Below are 27,714 nucleotides of genomic sequence, written 5' to 3'. Positions count from 1 at the left end.
GGTCCAACTTTTAAATAAAGCTGTAACTCAATGTGATGCACGACTACTTATTTTACTATTTCACACACACAAAATGAAATGCAGCAATCTTAAACTTAAGGATATAAAATGCAACATCAACTCTATAAAAGACTATTGTTTGGTTACGCAATACTGTTTTACATCACAAATGATTGGTAAAATAAAATGTGCGCAGGTAGCATAAGATTTAGGTATATTATTATATATTATATAATATTATTTCAAGCTTGGTTTTCGGGTGTGATGAATGGCGGGTATACTTGTGTTGAAATGTCTCATCACTAAAGGGACAGAATCTCTGTTATCTCAGCAGGCAATAAAGATGAGACTGTGGAGCCACTTTGAATCCTTCAAAAAACAAAGACACCAAAATATCTGCCTCAAATCAAAAGGTTTTTAATCATTTGTTTTTTTCACTGAAATACATTCATATTAGAATGATGTAATCTGGTGCAGTAAACACTGCTGATGTGTGGTTTTGCAATCCTCCCTCTTTATACGATGATACTGTCGGAGGATTTCAAGCATCGGTTTATTTTTTCTTACTTCGGTTTACTGGCCCCTCATGTTGGAATTTTAACAAAATGCAAAACAGAAGCAAGAGGGAAAAAAAGAACCAAAAAGACAGATTGAAAAGACAAACGACGCCTAACAACCGAGAGGATATATATATTTGTAAAAGGAAATCCGTAATAATAAATGCTTTGGAATGAAAACAGCAACAAAAGAGGCGCACTGTGATCAACCAACAACTTGCACTCAAAACTTTCCTCTTATATATTATCTGAAGATTTTCACTTGTGCCATCAATATGCATGAATACATGTCGTCATAACCCACAACACTCCCCCCAAAAACCATAATAAATAAGAAAACAGGTGATTTGATTGGTCCATGAGGCAAAATACAAAATAAAAGGGAAATGCAAAAGTTGGAAAGATCAGTTATAACTGTGGAAGAGTCTGAAAAGAATTAAATTAAGAAAGAAAAGATTGTGATTGCAGACAAGAAAGCATGATGTCCAACAAGGTTTCATTATCTTCGCCCAAAGAAACACACGTAAACACACACACACACATTCAAGCATGAGGCTCGAGAACATCAATGGTCCAGGCAGTAATCTTAACAAAGCCACTTGATGGATGATAATATTTGTATATTTACACTGAAGTGATGATTCACCGACAAAAGCTCAAAGTTCAGAATGAACCCCAAAAAACACATAAAACTAAGAGCAACCAGATTAATGCAACCATATTCTCTTTTCATTCCTTCACTTTGTGATCTCCTCAAACTGCCAAAAAAAAAAAAAAAAAGTCCACTGAACAAGGCGCTGGCAGAGGGCGGGGCTTACAGAGACAAAGGGAAGGGGTTAATGACAGTGATGACGGAGATGCTCAAAAGCAACGAGCAGTGTGAGCGCTGCCACCCGGCGTAATCAGGCCGGTGGACTCTTTCTGCTTCAAGGAAAAAAAAAAGAAAAAAAAAAAAAGAGCACTTCAATAAAAGAGCCCCCCGACTGTTCGGACTACCCTGGTTTGAAATCAGACACACCTGCCTCCAGTTGTTTAGAGGCTTGGTGTGGGACAGCATGCAGTTAGCTACACAGTATAGCCTGAGTGGGTAGAATTAAAAGAGCACTTCAAAAACAACAGACTGCCCGCTTAGGTTTATATGGGGCTCCAAAACAAGTTCAGCTCCTTTGTCAGAAGCTCGGGATGCAGGTTTCAACATCAATCTGAGGAGTGCGCGTGTGTGGCAGGAACTGTAACGGTAGAAGCAGCACTAGTAGTGTTCAGCAGGCAATAGTCTTGTCTTTCCAAAGAGGAAACGGCTCAACGACAAACCCAAGCGACTGCTGACCCCAGAAAGGTGCAGCAGTAGCACTTCAAAGAATGAATGTGTATTATCAACAGATCTATCTTCAAAATCACTGAGGAGATTTTAATCCTGCTTCTGCATTTGCGGCAGGATAGAAGTTTATTTCAGATTTTTTTTTGTCCATTGGTTGCTGTGGCTGGTTTGTTCTATGATTCATCTGCAACGTTCACTATTCTTCGAGGCAACAAAAGCTTAAAAACAATACTTCCAGATCGTCTGGCATGCTGAAAAATGTACAGCCAATGTTCCGGTCAGCAAAATGACTGGTTGTTTGCAAAAGTGCCAGACACAAAATGACAAACTTACCAGCCACAGACAACATTTACCAGCATTATATTCGTGTGGGGTCATTACATCTTTTTATCTGAATACCACTGTTTCGATAATCAGCTTGTGTTGTATGATTTATTTTCCATTCTGTCTGCTTCATGTGATTGTCACCCATTCTTCCCTCCAGATGTTTGCAGCATCACTAACTCAGGCAGTCGTACAGGTAGGCAGTGAGTTAAAGAACTATCACAATGTTTATTCTACTGGCTGTTTATGAACCAGTGAGGACATTCTCCCTACAGCCGGACATGAGGCAAAAAGGTCTTTTTCCTTGACTGTAGAAACAGAAGAAAGTAAAGAAGGGAGTGAAGGGAATGGTAGAGAGGACACCTCTCAGAGGCTCTGCGCCCCCTAAGGCCCAATGTGGGCTCAGTCCGGTCCAATCTGGCTCAGTCTAACTCGTGTTTGGTTAGGCCGAATCCAGTCCAGTCTGGTCTTGACTGGGATCCAGACCAGGGTTTTAGAAGAGTGCTTTGGAACCCTGGTTCTCGAACTCTGACCAGGCGTCGTTCAATTCCATGAAGATCATCTTAGCGTAATGTTCATAAGGCTGGCCTGTTGCCTGCAGAGAGAGAGAGAGAGAGAGAGAGAGAGAGAGAGAGAGAGAGAGAGAGAAGAGTTTGCCAATGAATACATAATAAAAGGACAGTTAAGATGAAGGGTTGCAATAATTGTAATTGTTATACTGTACCTTATCCGGGTGGACAATCAGCACAGCCTTCCTGTAGAACTTCTTCACCTGGTCAGGTGTCACCAAGTCAGCCATGCCCACAGGCCTCCAGCGGGTCTCACCTTCCCACAGCACAGTGTTTAGAGTTGACAGCAGCGCTCGGATGTTTCGCTCCTTCCCCTCAATCCAGTCCAAGATCTGCAGCACGACAATGAAATAAACCGTTACCGCTTCCACCACGAAGAAAGGCACAAACACCGGCCAAAAGGTGCCTTGTTGGTCGATCTAATCAGCTCTTTTGGCGAGAGAGACAGGACAGACGGATAAGGGGACTCAGTGGTGGTAATGCCAGACAGGCAAGCACTGCTCTTTCACCTTTCACCTTTCGTCCACTGAAGAATGTGTTTCTCAGCATGTAAAATGTCCTTTGCATTATGCATTTAGTTTGTTACCTGTAATTTAAGTGGATCAATGTCTTTCGTGATCTCCTGTCTCCTCATTTCAGCGATGGTCCTTGGTCCCTTTCTATCAGGCCGAGAGGCAAAACCCTGAGTTGACAGCAGGTCCTCAAAATCGTCCTCCTTTACCTTCGGCTTGGCGCCTGCGTCACAACACGGCACACAGAAATGAAATCTTTATGGAGAACTTTGGCTCAGTTCCCAAGAAGAGTTTGCACCAAAATACAGAACAGAGAATAAAATACTGTACATAAATATTACAAACTCATCACATTTATTCATTCCTATAAGTTGTATTTCAGTGATAACTGGAAAATCAAACGTAGATATGATCCCAAACTCCTGAAACAAATCCTTCGACTCAATGTCGCTTACCGAAACTCGGCCCACAAACTCCTCTGTCCTCTCTCCCACCGATGACACTGGTGAAGTTGAGGTTGTAGTTGGGTTTGAGGGCCTGCGTGCCTGCAGACTGAGAGGCAGATGATGCTTTAGCTGCCGTCCCAGGTCCTGATCCGGACAGCCAAGGCTTTTTCTGGGCTGAGGCGGGTCTTCCAGACTGCCAGGGCTGGGCTTGAGGTTTAGCAGAGGAGGATGTAGCTTTTGCGCTAAAAGAAGGCTCTGAAAAATTACTACTGGAGGAACCTGCAAAAACATGGATACCGGTCGTTAACTTGAGTTTCATTTATAGATTTACGAGTTCATAAGTGCATATGTTTCTATTTGTTTCACCACAACAGGTGGTTGGATATGAGTCCAGGCCTCTTACCAGGTAAACTGCAACCCAGGTTTCCCAGGTCGGCAAAAGGATCAAAGGTCTGAGACTTGGCCTTCGACAGAGATGCAACGCCAGAAGCTACAGACACAGTAAAAAAAAACTGACCACTCATATTTTCAGTCAGCCACAAACTCCTACATTTCAGTTCCTTCACTCACCCGTGTTGGTGTAGCTGGGTTTGCTGGTGGTGGCGCTCATGCCAGCGGTGGTGCCAGCTGCCCAGCTGTCCCACCCACCCAGCAGGTCTGGTTGGCTGGCTGATGATGTCATCTTGGGGGCATCCTTCACTACTTTATCTGTTAGGACAAAAACATCCAGAGTATCACCAAGTACGTTTGGTTTCGCATGTTTCCATAGAAAGTGGAATGTGACACCTAAATGAAGTGTTTATTGAAAAGAGGAAAACGGTTTGTCCAACAACTCTGAGATGACTGGATGATGCTGGAGGTTTGTTGCTGCCGAGTTGGAGTAAGGTGTGTGTTATCACTCATACCTCCTCAAAGCAGACCGAGACATAACGCGGAGTGGTGTCACAACAGCTGATGTACTTACTGAGGTTGAAGAGGCTTTTGTTTGGAGCAGGAGTAGGGTCACTGTGAGCTGAACCTTCAGAACTCAACAGGTCTCCAAACAGGTCCGGTCCAGGGGCCTGCCGAGATGAACCCACAGTGGCCCCAACGCCGGAGCCAGACCCCATCCCAAACGGATCAAACAGGTCGCCCAAGGCTGCAGATAGAGGGAGAATTATGCATATCTGGAAAGTTTTATTTTTTTTGCAACAATGCAGTCAGCATGTATTGAGCCTCTGTGCTTACGTTTTGAGTCTGGTGTGGCCCCACTGGCTGGCCCACTGAAGAACAAGTCTTCCTGCACTGCTCCTGTCTCACCAGCAGGGGGGGCAAACAGGTCGTTGAGGAGGTCGCTGTTGCTGGATGCAGCTTTCAGTCCTCCCTGGACTCCTTGATGAGGAGCAGAGGAGGAGGTTGAGGACACGGAAGGGTCCGAGTTTAACCCCAGGAGGTCAGCTGTGTCCCCGATAGGCGACTCCTGGGCTGCAGGAGGAGAGCTCTGAGGAAAAAAATGAATAAAGTAATTCCTACGTCATAAAACTCAGGGCGCATTAGAAAGGAAGTTATAATGTATTTATATAATCAGCCATCCAAGACTATCCCCACCTGGAAGTCAGCATCAAACAGTGGTTCGCTGGGGTCACGTGACAGCGGCTCCACCCCGGGGGCAGAATAAGAGTAGGACTCTCCTTCCGATTGATCACTTAGGTCCTCCTGGTCATTCATGGATCCCCCTCCTTGACTGTCTGAGGCATCCTGAGGGCCACTCACATCTACAAATGCAAGAAGCTGGTCAGTGGAACTTTTAAGGCGCTGGGAAAATGAACGCAGTGAACTAAATGAGTAGCACTGTCCCCTTCTGTAAAATAGAGGACAACAACTGTCACGGGGCAAAATCAAGATGATGTTCACGAGTACCTTCCCAATCCAGGGTCTGGAAAAAGTTGTTGGCGTTGCTATCGGTGCTCACAGGAGATTCTGTTTCTGTTGCATTGGAGCCTTCTGGGGTCTGAGCCGGCTGGGGCGACTCCGAGTCGTAAAAAGCGGAGGAACCTGGCTGACGAGGCAGCTCGGGCTTACCTGTAGTGATTAAGGTTTTAAGTTTAGTTTATATGTGAATTCGAAAAAAAAAAAGAAGAAAAACACACATCCAGTGGGCTTGAAGGCAGAAAAGAAGAAAGATGTCTGACATACAAGTGAACTGAGTAGCACAACACTGCTAACCCCAGAGCCGGACTTCTATAAAGCAATGCCACCTACCAAATTTGCTGAGGATCTCCTGCTGCTCATCACGAGAGGAGAAAAGGATTTTGGGGTTGAGGCCCTTGGTTTGAAAGCCCTCCCAAGGCGGGGTCTTGGTGCTGGCTCTGTCTCTGGGTTCCACCTCGACGTCCAAGTTGACCTGGAACAAGTCTGGGTACTTCTCCTGGATGTCACAGGCATCCAAGTCATACCTGGCAGGAGAACAGATAGAATGGAAACAGGAACTTATGGAGAGAGTACATTTCAACAGTAAATCAGAAAATAAAGAACTCTGATGTAGTTGATGTTATTGTACAGGCGATAAGAAATTTGAAGCTTTGGGTGACAACGATCTTGTTCAGTTAAAAGCATTGCATTTCCAAAAAAAGTGTGTACATACTTGGCAAACTTGACCGTGGTCGCATTTCTGGGGACAAAGCCTGTGTGGAACTGGATCTGAAACATCTTCATGGATGCCATCTGGAACACAACATAGAGTTTAAAATAAGCTTATATTTCTCAAGAATGTGCCGGCAGTTGATGCGTGTTGCACTTATGCGTGTGTGTGTGTGTACCTTGGCCTGTAGACGTCCTCCCAGTGTAGATCTTGCATGGTAGATCACCACCAGTACGTCTCCTTGGACCGTCACATTGAGGGGAATCTCCGCTCTTCCGTCCTCCAGCTTGAAATCCCTGGACGGAGCAAAAGAGCGAGCGAGACGATGATGAACAGGAACAGTGTTTTTACTTCTTCCATTGAGGGAAAGCTGGACTTCATTCTCGAGCATACATAAACGTACTTCATCTTGTCGTACTCCTGTGATGTGGTGAGGACTCGCTCGTCTCCAACATAAACCTCGCAGAACGGCCTGCACCCACTGCGCTGCTTGTTGAACAGCGGCACGGGAGTCATGGCGATGGAGTGAATCATTATGGGCTTGCTGTGGGGGACGATGGGCTCCTCTGCCATCATGTCGCACATATACTCTATATACCTGCAACGATCAAAAGCAAGATCAGGCTCCTGTATTCTCAGCTTTTTTTTTTTGATAACCAGAGAAGTTTTGGGGTTGTTGAGGATCTCTTCCGTGATTCTACCTCTTGTGTGAAGGTGCGATGCCAGGCGGGCAGCGTTTCATTGAGAACATGTAGACAGCGGCCTCAGCTGTGGTGAAAAGGCGACAGAAACACAGGAAGGAGCAAACGGCCACCGCCGACGCTGCCCTGCCGTCCTACAGAGACGAAAAGATGGCGGTAACAGTTAAGGATATTGCACGTGTCGTCGTCCTCCTTATTTTTGTCCTCATCATCTACTTGAGTCACGACATCTCCCCGTCTGAGCATACATGAAGGCCTAAGTCCTACTTACCAGACAGTGTACTATACAGATGTTCCTCTGGTCTTGTTTGAGCCATAGATGCATGTTCTTACACACACTGTAGAGACTGCGGAGGTTGGGCGCACGGCGCACTTGCCAGTTACACTCTGAAACCTACAAACACACAAACACACACACACACACACACACCTGAATACAACAGGAACCGTGTTCAGCTGCACACAAGTGAAAGGATAACTCTACTTTAACAAAAGCAATTACTGTGGCAATAATAAACCCATGTATCATAGTGACGGAGTAAACAAACAATCCACTCACAGCAATGACATACCCATGTTGAGAAAAAAAGAGTTTGGCAATGTCACACAGATATGCAGCTACCCACCAAATAGGTGCTTACACAAACACTCATGCGCACACACACACACACACACACACACAATACCCTGTTGTGGAATCGAGAAGGCCTGTAAGATCGTTTGGAGAGGTTGTAGACAGCATAGTGGCCAGCGTGACGTGAATCCAGGAACAGACGGACGTCCTCAATGTTGTTCTTTATCGCTGACTCCACCCCCTCTGCTGGGAAGGACATGACTACACACACACACACACACACACACACACACACGCACACAGAGAAACATATGTAACTATCACATCAAAGGTTTATCCCTTCTCAAAATGTTAATGTAAGACATTATATCACAGCACGTCACTTACGCCATGTCTGAATGGAAACACGTTGTGAAGTAAGAGAGGGTTAAACGCATATCAGTACGTTTTATGAAACGAATGCCTACCTGCTATTCTGGAGGTGATGTATGAAATATCTAGGTCCCCTTTGGCGTAGCTGTAAGAGGAAATTACAAGCGCACTTATGAAAGGAGTAGATACAGGGAGGAAAAACACAATTCACAACAGGAAATAAAGAGTTTGACGATGTCTGGGAGACACAGATATAGCCAATTAACAAAGCTTGATAACGCAAACTGGTTCGGAAACAAGAAAGCTTTGTGTTATTTACGATGTACTGACTCTGTTGCAGGATGGAGATGTTCCTAACCGACGCCTGAATGGGAAACTCTGCCAGGGCTACCACACAATATAGATCTCAACCTGTTTTAATGAAGGCTGTCCCACAATCATGCAAATGTGACGAAGAACGTTTTAAGTTTTGGTTTTCTCAGTTTTTAAATGTAGAACATGCATCTGGCAGATGCTTGCTGTTGCATGGGAATACCTCTAGGAGGATCATTACTGCCAGGAGCTCTTTGGTGTTCAATATTATTGGCAGTTAATTGATGTGGAAAGTAGGCGACATTGGATTTAACAGCAACATGAAAATCATATTGGAGCGATGACAAGAGCAAAAACAACACAAAATGATTCCCAATAAATATTAAAATTGAGTATACACAAACAACCTGTAGGCCAAGCAATGAGATTAATCTATCTCTGCCGATGACACATTGGATCTGTATGGCGTCAGGACAGACAGCCGATGCTGGTTTAGACACATATAGCGGAAAATGGTGATTTAGTTAGCAGTGGAGTCATATTCAATTGAACTACCACTCATTCATTCAGTCATTCATATCGGAACGTGATTCTCAACCAGATACATCTGGAGTTGCTTGGGGGGTACAAAAAAAAGAAGAAAAAGATGAACAACAAATAACACAACGTTCAGGTGTTTAAACTTTAACATCCGACAGTCATGTGGTGCCAATGCATGAAAAGTTAGGAAAGCGATCAGAGACGTGAAGAAATGGTTAAAATAGATTCCTAAAACTACGCTTGAAATTGTTAGCTCAAGTGATTGGATACATGGTTAAAACAGATAGTGCAGTTAGCTTAAAGTAACAGATGAACGTTGAATTTGACATGGCTGAAAGTAATGGATGAACAGTTGAAAATAGTTAGCTTGGTAATGGAAGGGAGGTATGGAGGATGTACTCGAGTTTACCTGACAAGGCACGGGGTTACATCTTACATCCAAAAAGGTTGGGAACCATCAAATTAGGCTATGGACAATGCTGTCTGCTTCTAACAGCTAAAAGTGGCAAAAACACTTTTGTCGTTACAAATTATCTGATCGATATGAAATACTAAAATAAGCTTTTTAACAGACCACAACACGTTGAGGGATGTTGCATTTGCACTGCTTTCTGCTATTTACCTTTATAAAGAATCGTCTCAAGCAGTTGGGTATAATGCACCTTTCAAACAAGGGTTATCATTGCTACAGCAAAACCAGCTCTTTAATGTGCACCGTGTTACCGACGGGCCCATTCATTTCCTGTACCATGGATAGAGGATGCGTTTCACTTGCTTCATCATTGACCGACATCATCTGGAGCCGTCATTCACTCTTAAAATGATTCTCATCTGTCCCATTCACATCCCGCTCTGCATTCATTCAACTGAATTACTGAATGTGTGATGTTAGGATCAGCAAGCTGTGACGGCGGACACGGCACAGCAACAAGGCTTAGTCGGGTTTCTCTTCCTCTAAATCAAACACAGACTACAGGAGCACACAGAGCGACGCACGAGTTGACGCAGTTCACCGACCCATATTTACCTCGGGTTGCTAGGTGATGGACACATAGTGGGACCATGAGGGATTGGGACAGAGAAAAGAAAACAAAAAAATAAATAAACAAAACGACCAAACAAATGGAACAAACCGATGATAGAATAGCCAAATGAAACATCAAACTCTAAAGGATATGGATAGAGAGGCTGTTAAAGGAACACTTTGCTTATTCTCCACTCTTTTATACATATCGGTCACTGGAGGTGTCCCGTCTCTAACATCAACAATCATTCCCAATGATGATGATGATGATGATGATGATGTGTACCTAGATTATTCCCACACTTCACTGACTTACTCGTATGCCAGTGGTTGGTCAAAGACAGCTAAGAAGCAACGTGTTCCTTTTGAAAAGGTAAATCTGGGGGCAGGGTAGGTATGAGTATGATTGCTTACGTAGACAATTTGCAGGTGTACAATCATCTACATTTACTTCAGGTTAATGCAACATCATGACTGATAATTGGCCAACAGTAATGCTTCGAAAAATGTTTTGCCATTTGGTAGATGTCGATATAAAAATTCCAGACCACGAGTGCATATTTTAAATATGCGGTGGTCGGATTTGTTTGCGGTTAAATAAGTAACAAATATACATATGTGAAGTTAAAGTAGCCAGAGTAAAATGTGAAAAGTTGAACCGAGTGTTGAGTGAACTCCGAAGGTAACATAAACACAATGTGAACCATGAGATCAATTCAGCAACACATGTGAGGTTATGTGGAAAAAAAACCCCACAGTGAGTGCTAACTGATCTGTAATGACGATAAAGACGAACTGAAAGATTAAGACCGCAAACGCAAAAAAATGGATAAATACAACAATGATAATCACGACAACACGGACGGAGCATCTTACCTGGCTACTGACTGGATGACCTTAGAGGAAGTGTCCTTTATGTTGGTCAGGAAGCGCTCTGTTCCTCCCCTTAAGATGTCCAAGATCCCGCTACCCGACTGATCAGGATCGTATATGCCTAAAGGCATCGTGGGGGGAAAGAGAGAGAATGCTGAAATGATAGATTTCCAGACATTGCGAGAACACTGATATTAAGAAACCAGGATTAAAGTTTAATAACAAACAATGACACCAAAAACATTCATGCAATCTTTGCATGAAACAGTGGGCAAAATTTGTATATCTGCATTTTTTATTGACCATCTAATGAATGGACCTGAAAACATCCGCTTATGAAGCTACAATGAATGACTGATTAGAAAGCCATAACCAAAAAGAAGTTATTAAAAAGTAAAATGCATATTCTATGATTTTAGATGTGGGTATATAGGCACATTCCCACACTCATGATAAACACACATGGGGTGTGTGGATGTGTTAGAATGTTTTCCAGCCTGATTAGAAATTAAAGAGCAGTTTAGTGAAATGAAGTGTCTTGCTCAGCCACACCTCAGAAGAACAATTTGGAAACCAGCTGCATGGCTGTTCCTAAGTAATAAAGTCTCGTTATTTTTGCCAGTTTGTTAGATTGCAGCATGTGGATATGTCAAAGGTTCCTTATGGATTCATAGGTTTATACAGCAAATCAATGAGTTGCTGAATTTCACTTTTAGAAACAGGACACCGACATAACACCACTGCTCTGTTTTCATAGAGGTTTTAACTTCACTCTCCCCACCTTAAGTGTGAACACACCAAACAATGAACACTGGAAACAAACACCGTCCCAGCATGATATTCTCATCCAAACAATCCTGTACCTGAGTTGTTCTGGACGTTGTGGATCTGCATGGGCGGCTGGGCTCCGTTGTTGCCAAAACCTCCGTTCTGCTCCAGCAGCTGCAGACATTCATAGCCGTCATACACGGGGCGCCAACAGTGGTACGCGCTCAACATGGTAGCAGGTAAGTCAACACAATGAAGACTACGTTGACCAAAAGAAACAGCCAGCACTTGAAGATGTTCAAAACAAATCTTCCTTAGAAATGCAAAAAATTGCCATCTTAAAAAAAAGGGGATAAAATACCAAAAATACAAAATCACATTCCAGCAAAGAACAGAAATAGATTCTAGTCAGAGGACCACGAATAGAGGAACAGAAAAAGAGCATCAATCAAATCCTGAGTGTGAAGCAACAGGTCCCAAAATGCAAAATAACCACTTCAAAAAAGAATCCCGAAAAGATATTTTTACACATAAAAAAAGAATTGTTAGTGTCAGAATGCTGCATAACATAATTGTCAGATGTGAACAGGACTGCGTTAAAGCAGCCAGACGGACTCTGCGTCTCGCTTCCCCTCAGAGAAGTCTTCCGTATTTCACTCTCAATATTTCACTTCCATGTCTGCTCCCTTCCTTCACACGTTTTCTGCTCTCGCTCCTCGCTGCTCCATCTTACAGTCTGCCTCTCCATATGTCTGTGCTGAGAAGCAGCAGAGAGGAGGAGGAGGAGGAGGATGATAATCTCCTTATGTCCAGAAGGGAAACCCCTTCTTAACCCTAATCAGATCAGTGATCACCAAATCTGCCTTCACTCTGCACACGTTTACCAACCTTATCAGGACTCAGTTTGGTAAGAAATGAGTTGGGATACAGAAGAACTCAGTTTGAACAAATTTGTGTATGATTTCCAGAAAAGAGAATACTAAGTACTATAAGTATTCAGTTTTACTATAGCATACACTTGCTCAGCTATATAATCAGTCATGTGTACACTACACACCAGAAAGCTGTTGGAAGATAGGAGAATCACCGTAAACCTGGAGCTTTTTTGACACCAAAATCAGCTTTTAATCCTGTTAAATCACAACTGTGGCTGCGGATTTTGCGTCAAGTACCAGGATTTTGTGTTTAGGAATCATTAGAGGCTGTGGCTGCTTAGTCTGTGATGACCGGCCACCATGCTTTTCTATTGCAAAACCTTGGCTATAATCTTAAATCTCATCATGCTGAATTAGCTACTGTGGGTGTTCGATGAAAAAAAAAAGAGCTTTTTGCCACCGTCACTCTGCCACCTAAAACACTGCTATATTACTGAAGTGTTGGTATGACTTTATGCTTGTTTCTCATTTCAGTTACACTGATTTCCCACCTCTGTCTCTCTGTGCCATGCCAGCTGGGAAGAGAGGAGCTTGGGAAAGAGAATACAGACTCCTTTGAGCCGCCACCGTGTGCGCGCGTTGGTCGCATGCAAGACTGAGCAAGTGCAGCCGCAACAGCAATTTGAGAGTGCAACAGTGTGCATGTGCGTGCGTGCGCGTGCGCACACACACACACACACACACACACACACACACACACACACACACACACACACACACACACACACACACACACACACACACACACACACACACACACACACACACACACACACACACACACACAGTCAATCGCCTCTTCACAGGCTGAGATTGTCTCAGCCAATCAACTTGTTTACTCCGAAATACACTTGGTGAAAGTTGTCACCTCCTCAAGAGTGATACCTGACGCTGAAGCCACGAACAGACAGTTGGAGATTAGGATAGCACCTTCAAATGCATTCTCCCTCGTGTCCTGGCTGGGAGAACAGACTAATTCAGCAGCCACTGCCAGAACTTTGCTCCATTTCAGTGGCGATCATTTCTGCAAATCTGCTGTCTGTTGGCTTTAACCTCTTACTACCAATTACTTTTCAAGGGCTTGAAAAATGTCAACACAAACGGCGTCAGAACAGCACAGCAGGGTAAATGCCTATATGCTTATAATAGGACAACAACTTGAGATTTTACTGTCGTATCACTTCTTGAATCGAGTGCCGCAACAGCACCGGACACAATCATGAGCACACCTACCTCGGTAATGGGGGACTTGGGGTTGACGTTGCGTGCTGCCGCTATCTCCTGCAGCTGGTTGACCAACTCTGTGATGGACAGACGCTCCTCTGGGTTCACCTTCAACATGGAACCTGGACAGAAGGAGGAAGGTTCAGGGGAAAAAGAAGGAAATGTTAAAAATCTGAGGAGACAGTTAATGAGGATGACAATAACATGTAGATGAATAAAGGAAGCAATTCATGAACAAGACCACAGTTTATTCATTTACATGTCATTAACCACACACAGCAATCAATGTGAATAATGAAAATAATAAAAATGTACTATTTAAATAATTATTCTGAAGTTATTCATCTATACTTTTGTGCCACTGTTTGCAGGAAATATACATATTTACCTTTTCCACCAGGTGGAGCTGTTTAATCTACTTGGATTAGCTGTAACAAGTTCCTGGTGGTGCTGCCAATATTCAACTTGACATGGCATTTATCTCTACTGTCTATATGAACGTTATGTTTAAAAGGTGCAATCCAAAACTGTGACTTGTGGGCAGAGAGAAATAGAGGGATGGAAGAATAAAAAGGGACAGGCAGGCAGAAACTAGAAGGCACGGACTGAAAGTACATACGTATGAGGTTGTGATACACAGTGTACTTGACATCGTTCTGAGGGATGGAGTATTTTCCGTTGACGATTTGCAGCTTGGCCCCCTCCTCGAATGGGTGCTGCTTAAAACACAAGAGGTAGAGGATGCATCCCAGGGCCTGCATGGAAACAATACAGACAAAAACAAACTCTCAAGCCACCGTTATTCATGAATGTCTGCAAATGTCCCGACAAAATAAGTCAGCGTTTAGCTGTGTTTTTCAACCGAACAGAAAACGGTATGTTTTGATCTTTGATCGTCTTGGGTTAGCTGTGACATTGGGCGACACAACATTTAAAAAAAAGGTACAAGCTCTGACCCAGATGTCCTGTTTGTCATTGATGGGGAAGTTGGAGTAGAGATCGATCATCTCTGGCGTTCGGTACGCAGGAGTGGTGTTCCTCGTGATCTACACACAGACAGAAAAAACAACAACCACACTAAACACAGCTGTTGGACCACTGTGGGGTCTTTCAGGAGATGGAACCAGAGCCAAGTATCCAGCTATGCTCACATCTTGGTAAATCTAGCTTCTATCTCAGGCATCGCTTTTTTGCCTGAGAAAAATCTGTAAAATCAAGAAAATGCTTTGGGAAAAAACCTTCATCTGATAATTTTTTTTAATGAAAAAGACACACCGTCATGTGTTCCCACACAGACAGCTAAGCATGCTTCCTAGAAACAAATTGTTGAAATCTAAACCAAACACCTGCCCACCTCACCGTCATAAAAAGCTCTTCCCTCGAGCATCTCTTTTGTGCCACGAGCCTGAAAACAGGTGCCGGATAGACACGCAGATTATTTCATTTAGAAACAGAGATCTCCGGGGTCCTGCATACTGAGGTCATCTGAGGCAAAGCTCCTGTGTGTGCGCGTGTGTGTGTGTGTGTGTGTGTGGTTATGGTGTAAATATAATTAACCTGATTGATCGGTGCTTCCTGAACGTCGAGCTGTTGATTCAATCAAACGTTTCTGGTTTCTGTCAGTGTTGTCACTGATCCACTGTAAATAATGAATCAGTTTTTCCCCTTTCAATTTAAGAACTGACGTTCACGGACGAATGAGAGCAAATATTATGCACTCCAAGAAAACTGGCTTTGTTTTTGACAAATTTAAACTACGAGTGTCTCAAATAAAAATGTTTGTGTTGTGTGAAATGCAATTAACAAACCTTTTGTCTGTGAAGCATATATATTCTCAAAACATGTATAAACAACACCTGGTATGACATAAATAATCTCCACTGAGAGTACAGGGGATGAAGAATATATTCGTTTTTGTGATAATGTAGTCCAAAACAACTTCAGAAATATGTTCGGTCGATGTATGTAAAAACTGTGCTAAAGATTATTTCGACATCGTACGAAAGAACGAGACTATTTCGGATAAGAAGTGCCCCGTTGAGATGAACCGTAGCTGAGGCTGGAGTGTGTGCGTGCGTACCTCATCCTCCACCATGGACCTCTTCTGTGCCGACCAGCTGTAGTCGGGGTAATGCGACACTGTGGTGGAGCTGCCAAAGTCACACAGCTTGATGGTGCCCTGGTTACTAATCAAGAGGTTCTCAATCTGCAATAGATAAAGTAAGCAGAGGGCTTGCATGTTAATCAATACACATTTAATTACCAATTAGGAATCACAATATCCCCGAATTCATAGTAACGTAAATTCAGCATTAAATCCGTTTCCCTCGATACAAACTGAGTCGTTGTATTTGGTTCATCTGTGCTGCATGTTATGGATACTTCATCATTTGGGACATCCTTCATTCATCCGACTAGCAAGGAACAACGAACCTTGAGGTCCCTGTGTATGATCGGAGGCTTCTGTTTGTGCATGTGCTGCACGGCGCGGCACGACTGGTAGAAGATTTTCAGCACGGTGTCACATGACAGGAGAGCCCTCTGCTCTACCCGCTTTATAAAGTCCACCAGCTGACCTGAGGCACAAGAGACACAAAACAGATGACTGAATGAAAAAGCCAGACAGAAGCCTTTCTTCTTTTGTCGGTCGATTGTCAGTTAAAATATGGGACACTGTGGATAAAAGGGTTGCATCATGCAATAAAAAAAAGTTAATCAAACAGAGAAAAGGTGCTTCACACACATCCAATAAATGAATGGATGGTGTTAAAACATTTTTCATGGGTAAGTAAGGTTCTTACAAAGCTGGAATATATGAATGACAACACAGTCTGTTGTAAACGAACATTCAGACTGATTAGAAAGGAAGTAAAGCAGGAAGTAGAAAGGCCGCAGACAGGAAACCGTTTCATCACGCCTTTTCAGAGTTACACGGGAATGGAGCCGACGGGTCCTGGACCTGGTTAGATGTGTGAAATAGTACTAGTAGTGAGGAAAGATGAACGTGAAGTTACCTTTACACAACTCGGTGAGGATCAAGAACTCGGCCTGACCGGTGTCGGACTCTTCCTTACTGATGGAGGCAGCAGAGCAGAACTGAACCATGTTGGGGTGACCAGACAGCTTTTTCTACAGAGCGAGCAGGTCAAGGAACATAACACTAATGTGATATCAAGCCTGGCTTCAGGCCAGTCCAGAATCTACCATCCACTTTGGATGCTGTTGCGTAAGATAAAAATCAAAGTGTCGAATTAAACAGTTTAATCTGTCATCATGGCCGTTGATATCTCCAACTATTTAAATTTACCTACTCTGCCATCCGCTTTGAGGCACAGCCAAGCCTGAAAGGAGCTGTTTTCTAAAACAGCACTGTAGGTCGCTGGTCAACCAGTGAAAACAAGAAGGAGATTATGGTTGGTGACTTTCGACCTGTCTTTTTCTGCCTCATCAGCATCGGCGACATTAAACATTTTGCAAATAATTATGTCCTAAAAACACAAAATGTTGCAATGGTACAGGGAACACAGTGCGTCGCTTACCGAAAGGCCTGCGCCTTCACAATGTGCTACACAGCAGAAAACAGCTATTGTGCAACAGCACAAGAGACGTCCCAGCCTTTTAGCTGCTGTGCTGGCCAAAAGGTTTTTTTAGTTCCCTTCACTGACTGAGTGATCTCATTGATTAAAAAAAAACAGTAACTCCGTAAAATAAATCCCCTCCAGAGACATTGAAAGAAAGTGGATGCTTCAGTGGTTTGACATCGAGTTGCAAAAAGGCATCTTTAAACCTGGAAACCACTGAATTTTTCTTTATGTCCTGTTTATCACTTCCTCTCAACCAAAGAACACATGACGAGCTTTTAAGCACAGAATCACACACCAATCTAGTAATGACCGTATGCAACGCTGGAGATGCTTTGCACTCTTGTGAAGTGAGAAGTTACAGATTAACTCGCCCGTGTCACATGTTGCTCTCTGCTACGTGCCAAAACAGAACGGCTCAATGTGCATCGTAAGAAAAACACCAGTGTCTTTTCACCGTGGTCTGGAAATGACAAAGGATACCATGAAGCAGACTTCCTGTATGATTTCCTTGTTCTTCTCTTCCTCGTTGGACAGCAGCCTCTGAAACAAAAGCACACACACACACACTATTGTTTTTTTGCACCGATACGAATATATCAGGCCAGTGACAATGGGGCCGATCTGTTCAGTTCAATTATACGAGTTTATACTGGAAAGTTCGTTCATATTCAAGTTTTGATTTGTTTCTGCATTTAAAGGGTTTCAACTTTGATTAATAATTCCTATTCATTTTGAAGATGTTTTACCAAGTTGCTGGCGTACCATTTCTTATTCTAATAACAGAAAACAATGAAGTAAATGTCCATCCATGTATTAAGTTCAGTGAAGTTAGGAAAGCAAGCAATGTTTAAGTCAAGCCTGACACAAAGGACTGTAAGGCATACAGCTTATTAACTAAACACTGGTATCAGTACAAGTACCAATATCTTAAGACCAGCTATCGCTATCGGGGCTGAAAAAGTCGGTGGATCCCTAGTTTGTTGTTGTTCTGTGATCAGGAGATCTTTTAGTGAGACAAACACCGTCATCTTACCTTGAGGGCATAGTCTTTACCACTGCTCATGTCCTGGGCTTCATACACAAAGGCAAATCCACCTGAGAAAAACAAAACAGAGGGCAGCCAGGAAGTCAATCCTCTTCATTACATCTACATGAACAGTACACGCACCACTAACCTCTTAAAATGAGCAATGTAACTTTTCTGACTTGTTCTGGTTTCATTGGTGTACTCTAATGTGTGTGAGTTCACTTCATGTCAGGTATTTTATGTCACTGCTCTGTGACATCATGAAGGCAGTTAATAAACACAACAAAAACACAAAGGCACCAAAAATAAAGGGAACAATATCATTAGCTGATTTTTAACTGTGCTTAAGTGCTCAGTTAATGGCCCATTATTGCACCTTATGTTGTGTCACATGAGTCAGTTGTAAGGGGTTGAGTTATGATGATAAAGAAAAATAAAAAATAAGCTGTCAGTGGCGATAACACCGGCATGATACCACAAGGGTACTGGATCATTTAGATGTACCTTATGACTGCAGAGACCACTAAATCCTCCAGCAACGCTCCGATTCACACGCTCATGAACAGTGAAACATGGAAGCCGCCAAGTACAACCTCACGCTTATCTGTTGGCCATTCAGCAGCCACAGTGGAGTAAGTTGGCGCTTAAGTGCCTTGCTCAAGGACAAGACAACACAAGCAACCTCTCTGTCACAAGCTCACTTCTCTAACCTGCGGGCCACCGCTGAGCCACGACACCGTTTCACTGAAGGTGTGACAGTGTGGCCAACACTTCAGGAATAATGACACAGAGTTATTATGGGCCCGTTTCACTGCAGCCATTTTCAAATGTAACTGCAGGGAAAACACAGGTGGAATGAATAACATTAATTATGGCTCTGTTCCATTTAGACGGGCCAGGGTTTTGGTATTGTGCGTGCTGGCTCAATGTTAGGGAGGTAGCAGAATCGGTTTGGCCTGCCAGGGCGCTCGCTGACCTTTCAAAATGAACCACACAGCTGGACAGACTGTTCTCGATTGGACACACTTTCTTTTTATGAAACGGCACCAAATTGCTCTAATTACAATGGAATTGATGGAATGAATCCATGCTACGGAGAACCCAGTCACTTAAAATTGACCATTGGTCATAGTTTAGTGAAGTAACAATCTGTACACTGCCTCGATATTCAAAGTATGACACTATGAATACATAATCATAACAATTTTATACATCTGTACATCACAATTTATTTCTCATGATGGCTCATCGTTTACTTCAGGATTTAAAAAACACTGGGCGAGTGGACGAGAACCTTTGGTTTCCTAACTTTTGTATCAAGTGTGTCCGTGTATGTCTATGTATTTAACAAGTCACAGTCCGAACAGGGCAAGGGGGGGAGGTTACCATAGTGAGGAGTAAATCAACTACCAAGCTTTGTTTTGGTTTGCGAAACCTTAAATGGGCACGCTGAAGATTATAATCTTTAAAGCTGTATTTACAGAGGGAAGATTCTTCAGGGGGTCCACTGGCGTTTATTTTTTTAACCTCATCTGGGATTCAAACCGGCAAACTGATGCTTATGCACCCTTATTTCTTTAGCATTAAGGGACAACACTGGTTTTATTGCATGACCTCACTCTAGCTCACTACAAACAATCAACACAAAGCATAACCAGAACATCATTTGTTGTCCGTTTCAGCAACATTTACGTGCCATGCCAGCGACTTGGCTGTGAGAATGCACAGCCGTCCCCGGTGTGGGGATCACATGTCTTCCTCTGTCTTGTGCTCGCATGGGGAGGGACTGAAAACTAAAAAGGCTCCATTTCCTTTGCTCTTATCCACTCCAACAAAGTACTGAAGCATTAACAAAAACAAACATATTCCATCACACCCAAACGTATTAAATCTTGCCAGGGCAAATTCTTTGTAGTCGTGTGAAATAATTACAGGAATACATGAGGAATGAAGCACAGCGTATCCACTCTAGCTCTGAATAAAGAGACCTCGTCTACTGTTTCACCTGCTCAGAGGAGGACATAGACGCCAACAGAGGAGAGGCCCGCAAGGTGCCACTGTTCCCAAAAAACCTGTTTAGTTATGTGAAGACAATAATCTCTGCCTCACTAACCTGAAGAATACAGAGAATGTGTTTTCTCTTTACAACAATGAAGATCACCACAACTTGTGTGGTGACTCCCCCCCCCATCAGCAACACATCGTAAATGTACCCAACAGCATTATGGGGCTGCACAAACAGATTATTTGAAGTGGGTGTGGCCTATCTGCCCAAGTGGCTGATTCAGGAGACAGACAAACTAGTCATGGTCGTAAGAAATAGAACCATCTGGTAACAGCCGGCCATTGTATTCTCTCTCCAAAGATCTAGTTGTGGAAAAACAACAAAGACACCTTTCACAGAGCAGGACGAGCGTTTGAAAAGAGTAAATGTTTAGTGTAAAGTGATTGTGGAGTTTTACAATCTGCTTTGATTTCAAAACTCTTGTGCGTCTCCTTTAACCTCTCTTCAACCAGCCATCATAGCCGAGGATGGTCAATCACAACACAGAGACTCTGTTGATCAGAGTGGAATTAGTGCTGAAACTATTATCTGATGGTATTCATCAATTTTATCAAGCAAAAGTGTAAAGCATTAACTTGTGCTTCTTAATTGCAAACCTCTTTGTTTATACAACTGTAAGTTGAACGATGTGATCGTGGGAGTTTCACACTATTTTCTGACATTTTAAAGACTTAAAAAATCCACCTGTTAAGTTTTTGCAGCCTTTAATGTGATGTTTTTTCAATCCGCTGTTGTGGTTTTTCTACCATAAACATAACTATATCTAAAAGAAAGGCATTGTTTTCTCCACATACATTTAGACTGCAGTAGGGACCGAATACCTCAGAATGAGTCAGAGAGTTGCAAAAAGTGGACATGGAAGTGGGTACTTTGAATTACAAAGGAAAAACTGTTTCTCACAAAAACGGTTTCCTTGCACTAGTGATGAGGCAATCTGTCGGAAAGGGTCAGCAAGTTCCAAGTAAGGTGGACAGAGATAGTTCACACAGCAAAGAGACTTCTTTAATGTCAATCTGATTGTTGTTTTCCTCCAACTACATCAGCTGAAAAGCCAACAGTTAGTTGGGAGGACTAATTCAAAAATGAGTGTCACAATGGTCAACTTTGTTCAAAGGGTTGTAGGAATTTCAAGGTAATAAATTACATTCAAAGTGGAGCAAGTTTACCTGCTGAACCACTGAAGCCACACCGTGGACAAGTTAAACTCTGACCTACTGGTCTGACCATGCTGAAAACTCGAATGACTCTGAACAACAACTTACTGATTTTCAGCCTAACTGATCCCACTGCATTTTAAAAAGCAGATTGTAAAAATAAATGTGGCTAAATCTATTACCATTTGAAGTTGAATCTGATTTAGCCTGTATCTTTTTAAAAAGACTACACCAAAAAAATACAGATTAGTGTTACACATTTACTGTCTGCTCTACCAGCCACTATTGCAAGTAACTAAACATGCACGATAGTCGTATTGAAAGATTGTCATGCCACTTCGCAATGAGGGCAAGAATCCCTGTTCCCACAGAGAAGAAAGCCGATCTTTGGTACAAACAAACAAACACGCTGTTATTTCAGATTCAAACTCAGATGCCATTTTTGTGGTTAATTTTATATAATATACAATACAATACAATACATCTTCAACTTGCTAGAGTAAATATACTACCGTAATAATAATAAATCCTTTTTTGTTTGAGATGGCTTTTAACTGACAAACTACTCAATACAATGGTGGCAAAGTGAAAACCAAAAAAGGCTTTCAACAAGTCAGATAAGTCCTTCGAATAAACATGGTGAGTAGAAAAAACAATATTCACTATGTTGCTCTTTTTATCCACACACACACACACACACGCGCGCACACACACACACACTCACTGCGCTGTCCATATTGACGTAGCTGCAGGAATGTAGTTTTGGTAACAACATTGTCATCACAGGTATTTTATTAACTCTACCACGACATGCCTCTCTGCTCCCTCTACTCTGGTATCTATCTTGAATCAGACATGTATTGCTGCCTGACGATAAGGTCTGAGGAGGGCTATGAAACGTTAGTCAACTATGGGGTTGGGAGCTGGTGGACAAGTGAAATGCAGCTTGTCTGTAGCTGCAGTCATCATGATTTAGAGCTCATCGAGACCATTCATCACGCACGCACGCACGCACACGCGCACACACACACACTAAATGGATTTTCTGCTTGTTAGACACACGCGAAACCAACTGATCAACTGGTGTTTGCCGAGTGACGCATAGCTCTGCAGTTGTGCAAACGCTATTGTGATTGACTACAAGTAGAAGTATGTCACTAGTGCTAGCCTTGTTAGCTCGTTCAGCTAGCTAGCGTGCCTAGCCGCGCAAGACATTATCAACGTTTTTCTCGCAGTGGTACGAGCTCACCTTCCGCGATCACCCTCTTGATCCGCAGTTTCATGTCACCGAGCTCCACGACTTGTCCGACGAAGTCGTTCTGGTCCCGGCCGGCCGCTCCGGACAAGCCGGGCCCGGCTAGGAAATCCAGTGCCGACTGGAACAGGGACATTTTATCACCAGCGACCCTGCTTCAGACTCACAGAGGCCCGGGTCCGGGTGAGGGAACGCGCCGTCTAATCCCAGCAAAAAACCCCGATGACGGTTCAGTCTGTTATAAAGGCTTTAAATCAGGCGATATTAGTATTTCACTGAAAGCAAACATCCTCTTCCTGCTGCTAGGCTGATGAGGCCGCCACCATCGCCACTGCTGACTTCCGTGAAGGGTGATGACGTTGTGGCACGATTCAGTCATGTGACGTATGGGGAAACGTGTATGAAACAATAAAGGATGCTCGTCTCTTACAGTGTATACGTTTGCATGTCGCAGCGTGTGCAAGTCCACGCTAACATCAATATGTAACTAAACTGTATGAAAAAAAGGTAATTTCCGGTTAGCAATGAAAGTATTTAGAAACCCTAATTCATCAGGAAACATTTTGTATCGATGTATTATGACATTTCTGGCATATATTATTCAATGTGTGTTCAAATATTGTATATTTTCTTAAATGCAGACACATTGTGAATACCTAAAGAAATAGGCCTGCCTTAAAATGTATTTAAACGCACCAGATACAGAACAAAGTTAGTTTACCACAAGCTTCTTTCTGAGGTTGTATTTCTTCCTCTTATTGAGTATTGCTGAGGATTATTGTTCAACTATGCAGTTACCATATTTTATTGTAATTTTTCACATCTTCTATTTTTACATTATGGCATATTATTGCACTGTGTTTTACTGTTACACACCAAATCACCCAGTCAAATTCCTTGTATGATAACATACTTGACAACAAACAGTTTGTGATTTCTGATTCTGATTATAGCACATTTACTACAACCATAAATTCACGTTTTTGTTTAACAACACACTTTTTGATTTCAACAAATATTGTGGTGTCAAACTTTGTAACATATAACATTCTTCAAATGACAGAAAATAGCTGTAGGGCCTAATCTACAATAATATAGATTCACACCAGGACAGTATTATTGCAGTTCACATATTGTGTACTAGCACGCCATCTACTGGATACATAACTGTCAAATTTATGTATTTGGTTTAAGATCCTTCTCCAAGCAACAGTGACATTCAGGTCGTACAGCAGTGAGTGTTTAAATGAGTGAATCACCACGTTAGGATTATGATGACATAAAGCCCAGGCTTGTATCAGTAAGGTCTCTGCCAAACCCTGTCAAACATGTTTATTTTATATACAAATGAATTGTGTAGCCTTATCAAGCTTATAAGGATATTTTACATCATATCCCCATTGAAAAAAATAATATCTTACCTAAGATAGAAAAAAAGGGAGGAGAGACAGGAGATGTTGCAGTGGATTGCAGGCAACACAAGATAAGAACAGGTAAGCAAATACGTCAACACACAAGTTCAAGTTTCACACTGGTCTTCAAACCCAAGATGGCAGGTTCCAACTGAAATTACTTTCATAAAAATAAGATTCATCACTTCAGTTTTATCATTGACACACACAACCATCTTCATCAATATAAGCTTATGTGGAATGCAAATGTTCCATTCTAATAAAACAAATCAAGGTCTCAAATAAACTCACATAACAACTCAAGTATATCTCATGTGCACAAACGATTTTCGAGAGGCAGTCGTTGGCAATGATGTAAATCTTATATCTCAGGCTCCCTCCAACAATATACATTTAATATAAAACAAAAATCACACAAGTAAAAAAAAAATCCAAGTGATAAAATAGTGCAAAGTAAAAAACAGGGCTAAATACAATTATATTTGTGGTAGAAAGTAATTGCAAAATGAGTAAACTGTAATGTAAACAGGGATGCAGTAATATGCGTCATGAGTAGTAATACATATGTACACAGAGATGTAAACAGGTGTGAAAACAGTATGTAAAAGTATAAGGCAAAGGAGCTCAGGAGCTTGTCAAAGGCCTGATACTGAGAAGGCCGATTCATTGTAAAGCTCAAGGTTCACTGTGTCGGTCAGTAAGTTAGTATTTAAATCAATAAGAGATATGTATTACTTGTCCTTCATTTGCCAAAGTGTGCTGCAATATACTAAATCACGCTGCAAAATGCAACATATTGCAAAACATAATTTAAGAATGACCGTATGCATGAGTCAGTTACATGTTTATCGTTACAAGGTCCGAAGATCGGGCATTGGGAAAGAATTCCATGATGAAATATAATGACAGATGTTGCTACTGCTTGTTGCAAAATACATTTCTTTCAACGTCAATGTCAGTCAGAATCAGTCAAATCAGCCACACAAATGCTCTAATCAAGGGCTTACCACAGCCCCTTTGATAAAAGCATAGTCCAAACATGTGGTTTAGAGGTTGACGCACCTTATTATAATGACTCGGCAAAACTCAGAAGACACAGTGTGATTTCACAGCATCCGACTCACATATTTGCTCTTGGATTTCATGGAGTGATATACGAGGCCACAGTTTTTGCAATCTGGACTCTGGGTCCGAGGCACTGGAGACATTATCCATGAGCACTGTGAATGAAATGTAAATTTAACACTGAATGAGTATTATTGTGTTTATTGTGTATCATTGAAACAACTACAAAAAATGTCAGACGCTGGGATCACAAAATATCTTTTTGTAACCTCTCTTAGCAAGCCAGCATTTTTTAGTATTTTTTTAATGCTTTTGTTATCACAAAAGCCTTCACTTATGCTTTTATGTGCAGGTGGAATTTTAGGTTTGCCTGATGTCAATGGATACATTTCCAATTACACTTGGTTGATGACTGAACGATGCAGGGCACTGGGATTGCCAAAGAGACTGTAATGCTAATTTTCACATATTGTAAAAGCATCACGTTTTGTTCACAAAAAAGTGTGCAAAGACTTTCGTGTCGTTATTGTGAAATTGCCTCAGGTAAGATCATTAATTAAGGGCATACAGAAATACGAACTAGACAAGACTAGACAGAACACGGTCTAACCAGAAGGATTGGAATCATTGCATCAAAGTTGAGAAGCCCTCACCAGACAGTGAGGGGGGCCGTTCTTCCCTCTCATTGATTGGGCACACCCCTAAACATTCCTGCCTCATTGCTCTCTGATTGGCTAATATGCCTCTTCTGAAGCATCAACTCCAGCTTGCCATTGATCAAGCGACAGGCCAGTCCAACGCTGATGATACGCCCTCAGCATAGACCGATCCGTCGGCTGATGTGGAACCAGTGTGCTGGGGACCAATCAAAACCCTTCGTTTTGACAGGCAAATTCCCCACGTGAACGAGACTGGTCTGTTCAAATCTATTGCGCGTTCACGTGTGGGTGATGTTCAAGATTTCTATGGAGCCCAACAATGGTGTTATATAAAATCCACGAAATCTGTACATGCTCACCGTTAAGAATATGAGATGATTCACTTGCCAGTAGAAATGCATCTGCTTTTTATTGGGAAAATTAATGCCAGATTTCAGAGGCATATTTCACAGACAGGCAGGGCGAGGTCGTGGAATACTTTGCATACTTTAGATAACTCAATAGGGGAAACTATTTTGGTCACAGTTGTGACAAAAGAGATACAGATCACATCAAGTTAAGTACAAGTTCCTGAGCGAATGGTCGTACATTTCACCAATGAATTGTCGTAATACTTTTTTCCTCCAAAGTATTTCAAATTTCTTTCTAAAGTTTGACAATATAAAACGGTGAAAATATGAAGTTATGAAGTTTAGCAATTTATAATTATATTTTGGCGGGGTACAAGTTTTTTGGATCAAGGGTCTGGAGACACACCGGTGATATTTTACTTTCATTCTAGCAGAACTTTCGACAGAATATCTGTAATTTGTTTTAAATTATGATTTGGTAGGGTGCAAGCTTTTCTATATCATTGGTCTCAATCAATCAAACTAATTTCCTCAGCTGAAATATTCACTTAATCTTGCATATGAGAACAAGATTAGTGGTTGAAATATTGATAATATAACTTACACATGATAAGTGTGGGTACAGCTATCTTCACTGAAGATTGTGAGACAGCCTACAGATCCTACAGATCACCTGTAGTCATTAGTATACTCCTTCTTCAGATCCCTTAAAACAATACTTTTATTCTCAGTTAGGGAACTATTCTGAATCAGAATCAGTATCACTGGCCAACACATCATAGACTGTAAAATAAGACTGCAATAAGACTACAATAAATCACCTCTGGCCAAATAATTTACAAGACTGTAGCTGTGTTACTCTGTTGTTTGTTTGTTGTTTGGTTAAATCTTTGCACTACTGTTTAGTTAGTTTATTTAATATTATTATATTTCATTGTATTGTGCATTTTTACATCTAATATTTTTACTCTGTTATTTTTATTGTACATATTGTGCATTTGATATTTGCATTTTATACTTAATATTTTTAGTCTGTTATTATACTTACCTGTACCATAATTGCTGCTGTAGCGAAAAAAAAATTCCCCTTGTAGGATTAATAATCTATCTATCTATCTATCTATCTATCTATCTATCTATCTATCTATCTATCTATCTATCTATCTATCTATCTATCTATCTATCTATCTATCTATCTATCTATCTATCTATCTATCTAATAACATAGGTACTATACAAATCATTTTGTGTAACGTTGAACACTTTGCGTTCTTGAACCCAGCTCGCTCTGCACGTCATGACGCCAGGGCGTGGCCTGTCCGCTTTCCTCGGCAGCCCCACGCTCGCCTTTGACAGAGAGCCCTGGTTAGCTGTCGCGCGCTGTAATTCCCCAACACGAGCCTTCTGCTCAGGGACAGTTATCTTCAGCGAGGCGCTAGCGTCAACAGGTTGTTTGCCAGCGGACAAAGGACGG

At 42.0% G+C, this 27,714-nt stretch overlaps 1 protein-coding gene across 1 annotated transcript; it reads right to left on the bottom strand.

Annotated features, from left to right (window-relative positions):
* Positions 1-395: 395 nt before the first annotated feature.
* Positions 396-23,034, bottom strand: gak (cyclin G associated kinase). The gene is made up of 29 exons (XM_079271109.1): positions 22,749-23,034; positions 18,287-18,348; positions 17,734-17,793; positions 16,684-16,798; positions 16,103-16,245; positions 15,750-15,875; positions 14,626-14,715; positions 14,289-14,424; positions 13,679-13,791; positions 11,606-11,684; positions 10,746-10,863; positions 8,089-8,138; positions 7,734-7,882; positions 7,319-7,441; positions 7,048-7,181; positions 6,750-6,944; positions 6,525-6,642; positions 6,350-6,429; positions 5,968-6,161; positions 5,626-5,787; positions 5,314-5,480; positions 4,954-5,206; positions 4,691-4,864; positions 4,297-4,434; positions 4,130-4,216; positions 3,736-4,005; positions 3,355-3,503; positions 2,924-3,100; positions 396-2,794 (listed from the first exon to the last, which is right to left on the bottom strand). The coding sequence occupies exons 1-29, from the start codon at positions 22,888-22,890 to the stop codon at positions 2,693-2,695; spliced, it is 3,906 nt and encodes a 1,301-aa protein (XP_079127235.1). The 5' UTR covers positions 22,891-23,034; the 3' UTR covers positions 396-2,692.
* Positions 23,035-27,714: the final 4,680 nt, after the last annotated feature.

The sequence above is a fragment of the Melanostigma gelatinosum genome (genome assembly GCF_949748355.1).
Source record: "Melanostigma gelatinosum genome assembly, chromosome: 6".
NCBI classification, from domain to species: domain Eukaryota; kingdom Metazoa; phylum Chordata; class Actinopteri; order Perciformes; family Zoarcidae; genus Melanostigma; species Melanostigma gelatinosum.
Note: the sequence above shows the minus strand (reverse complement) of the source record. Positions and strands in the feature narration are given on the sequence as shown.

What these genes read in the sequence shown, in the direction of transcription:
- gak (XM_079271109.1), bottom strand. Translation starts at nt 22,890, where the DNA reads ATGTCCCTGTTCCAGTCGGCACTGGATTTCCTAGCCGGGCCCGGCTTG. An exon ending in TCTGTATAGTACACTGTCTG is followed by an intron (nt 7,182 to 7,318) that starts GTAAGTAGGACT and finishes TCGTCTCTGTAG; the next exon opens with GACGGCAGGGCAGCGTCGGC. An exon ending in TGTTTGATGCTGACTTCCAG is followed by an intron (nt 5,207 to 5,313) that starts GTGGGGATAGTC and finishes TTTTTTCCTCAG; the next exon opens with AGCTCTCCTCCTGCAGCCCA.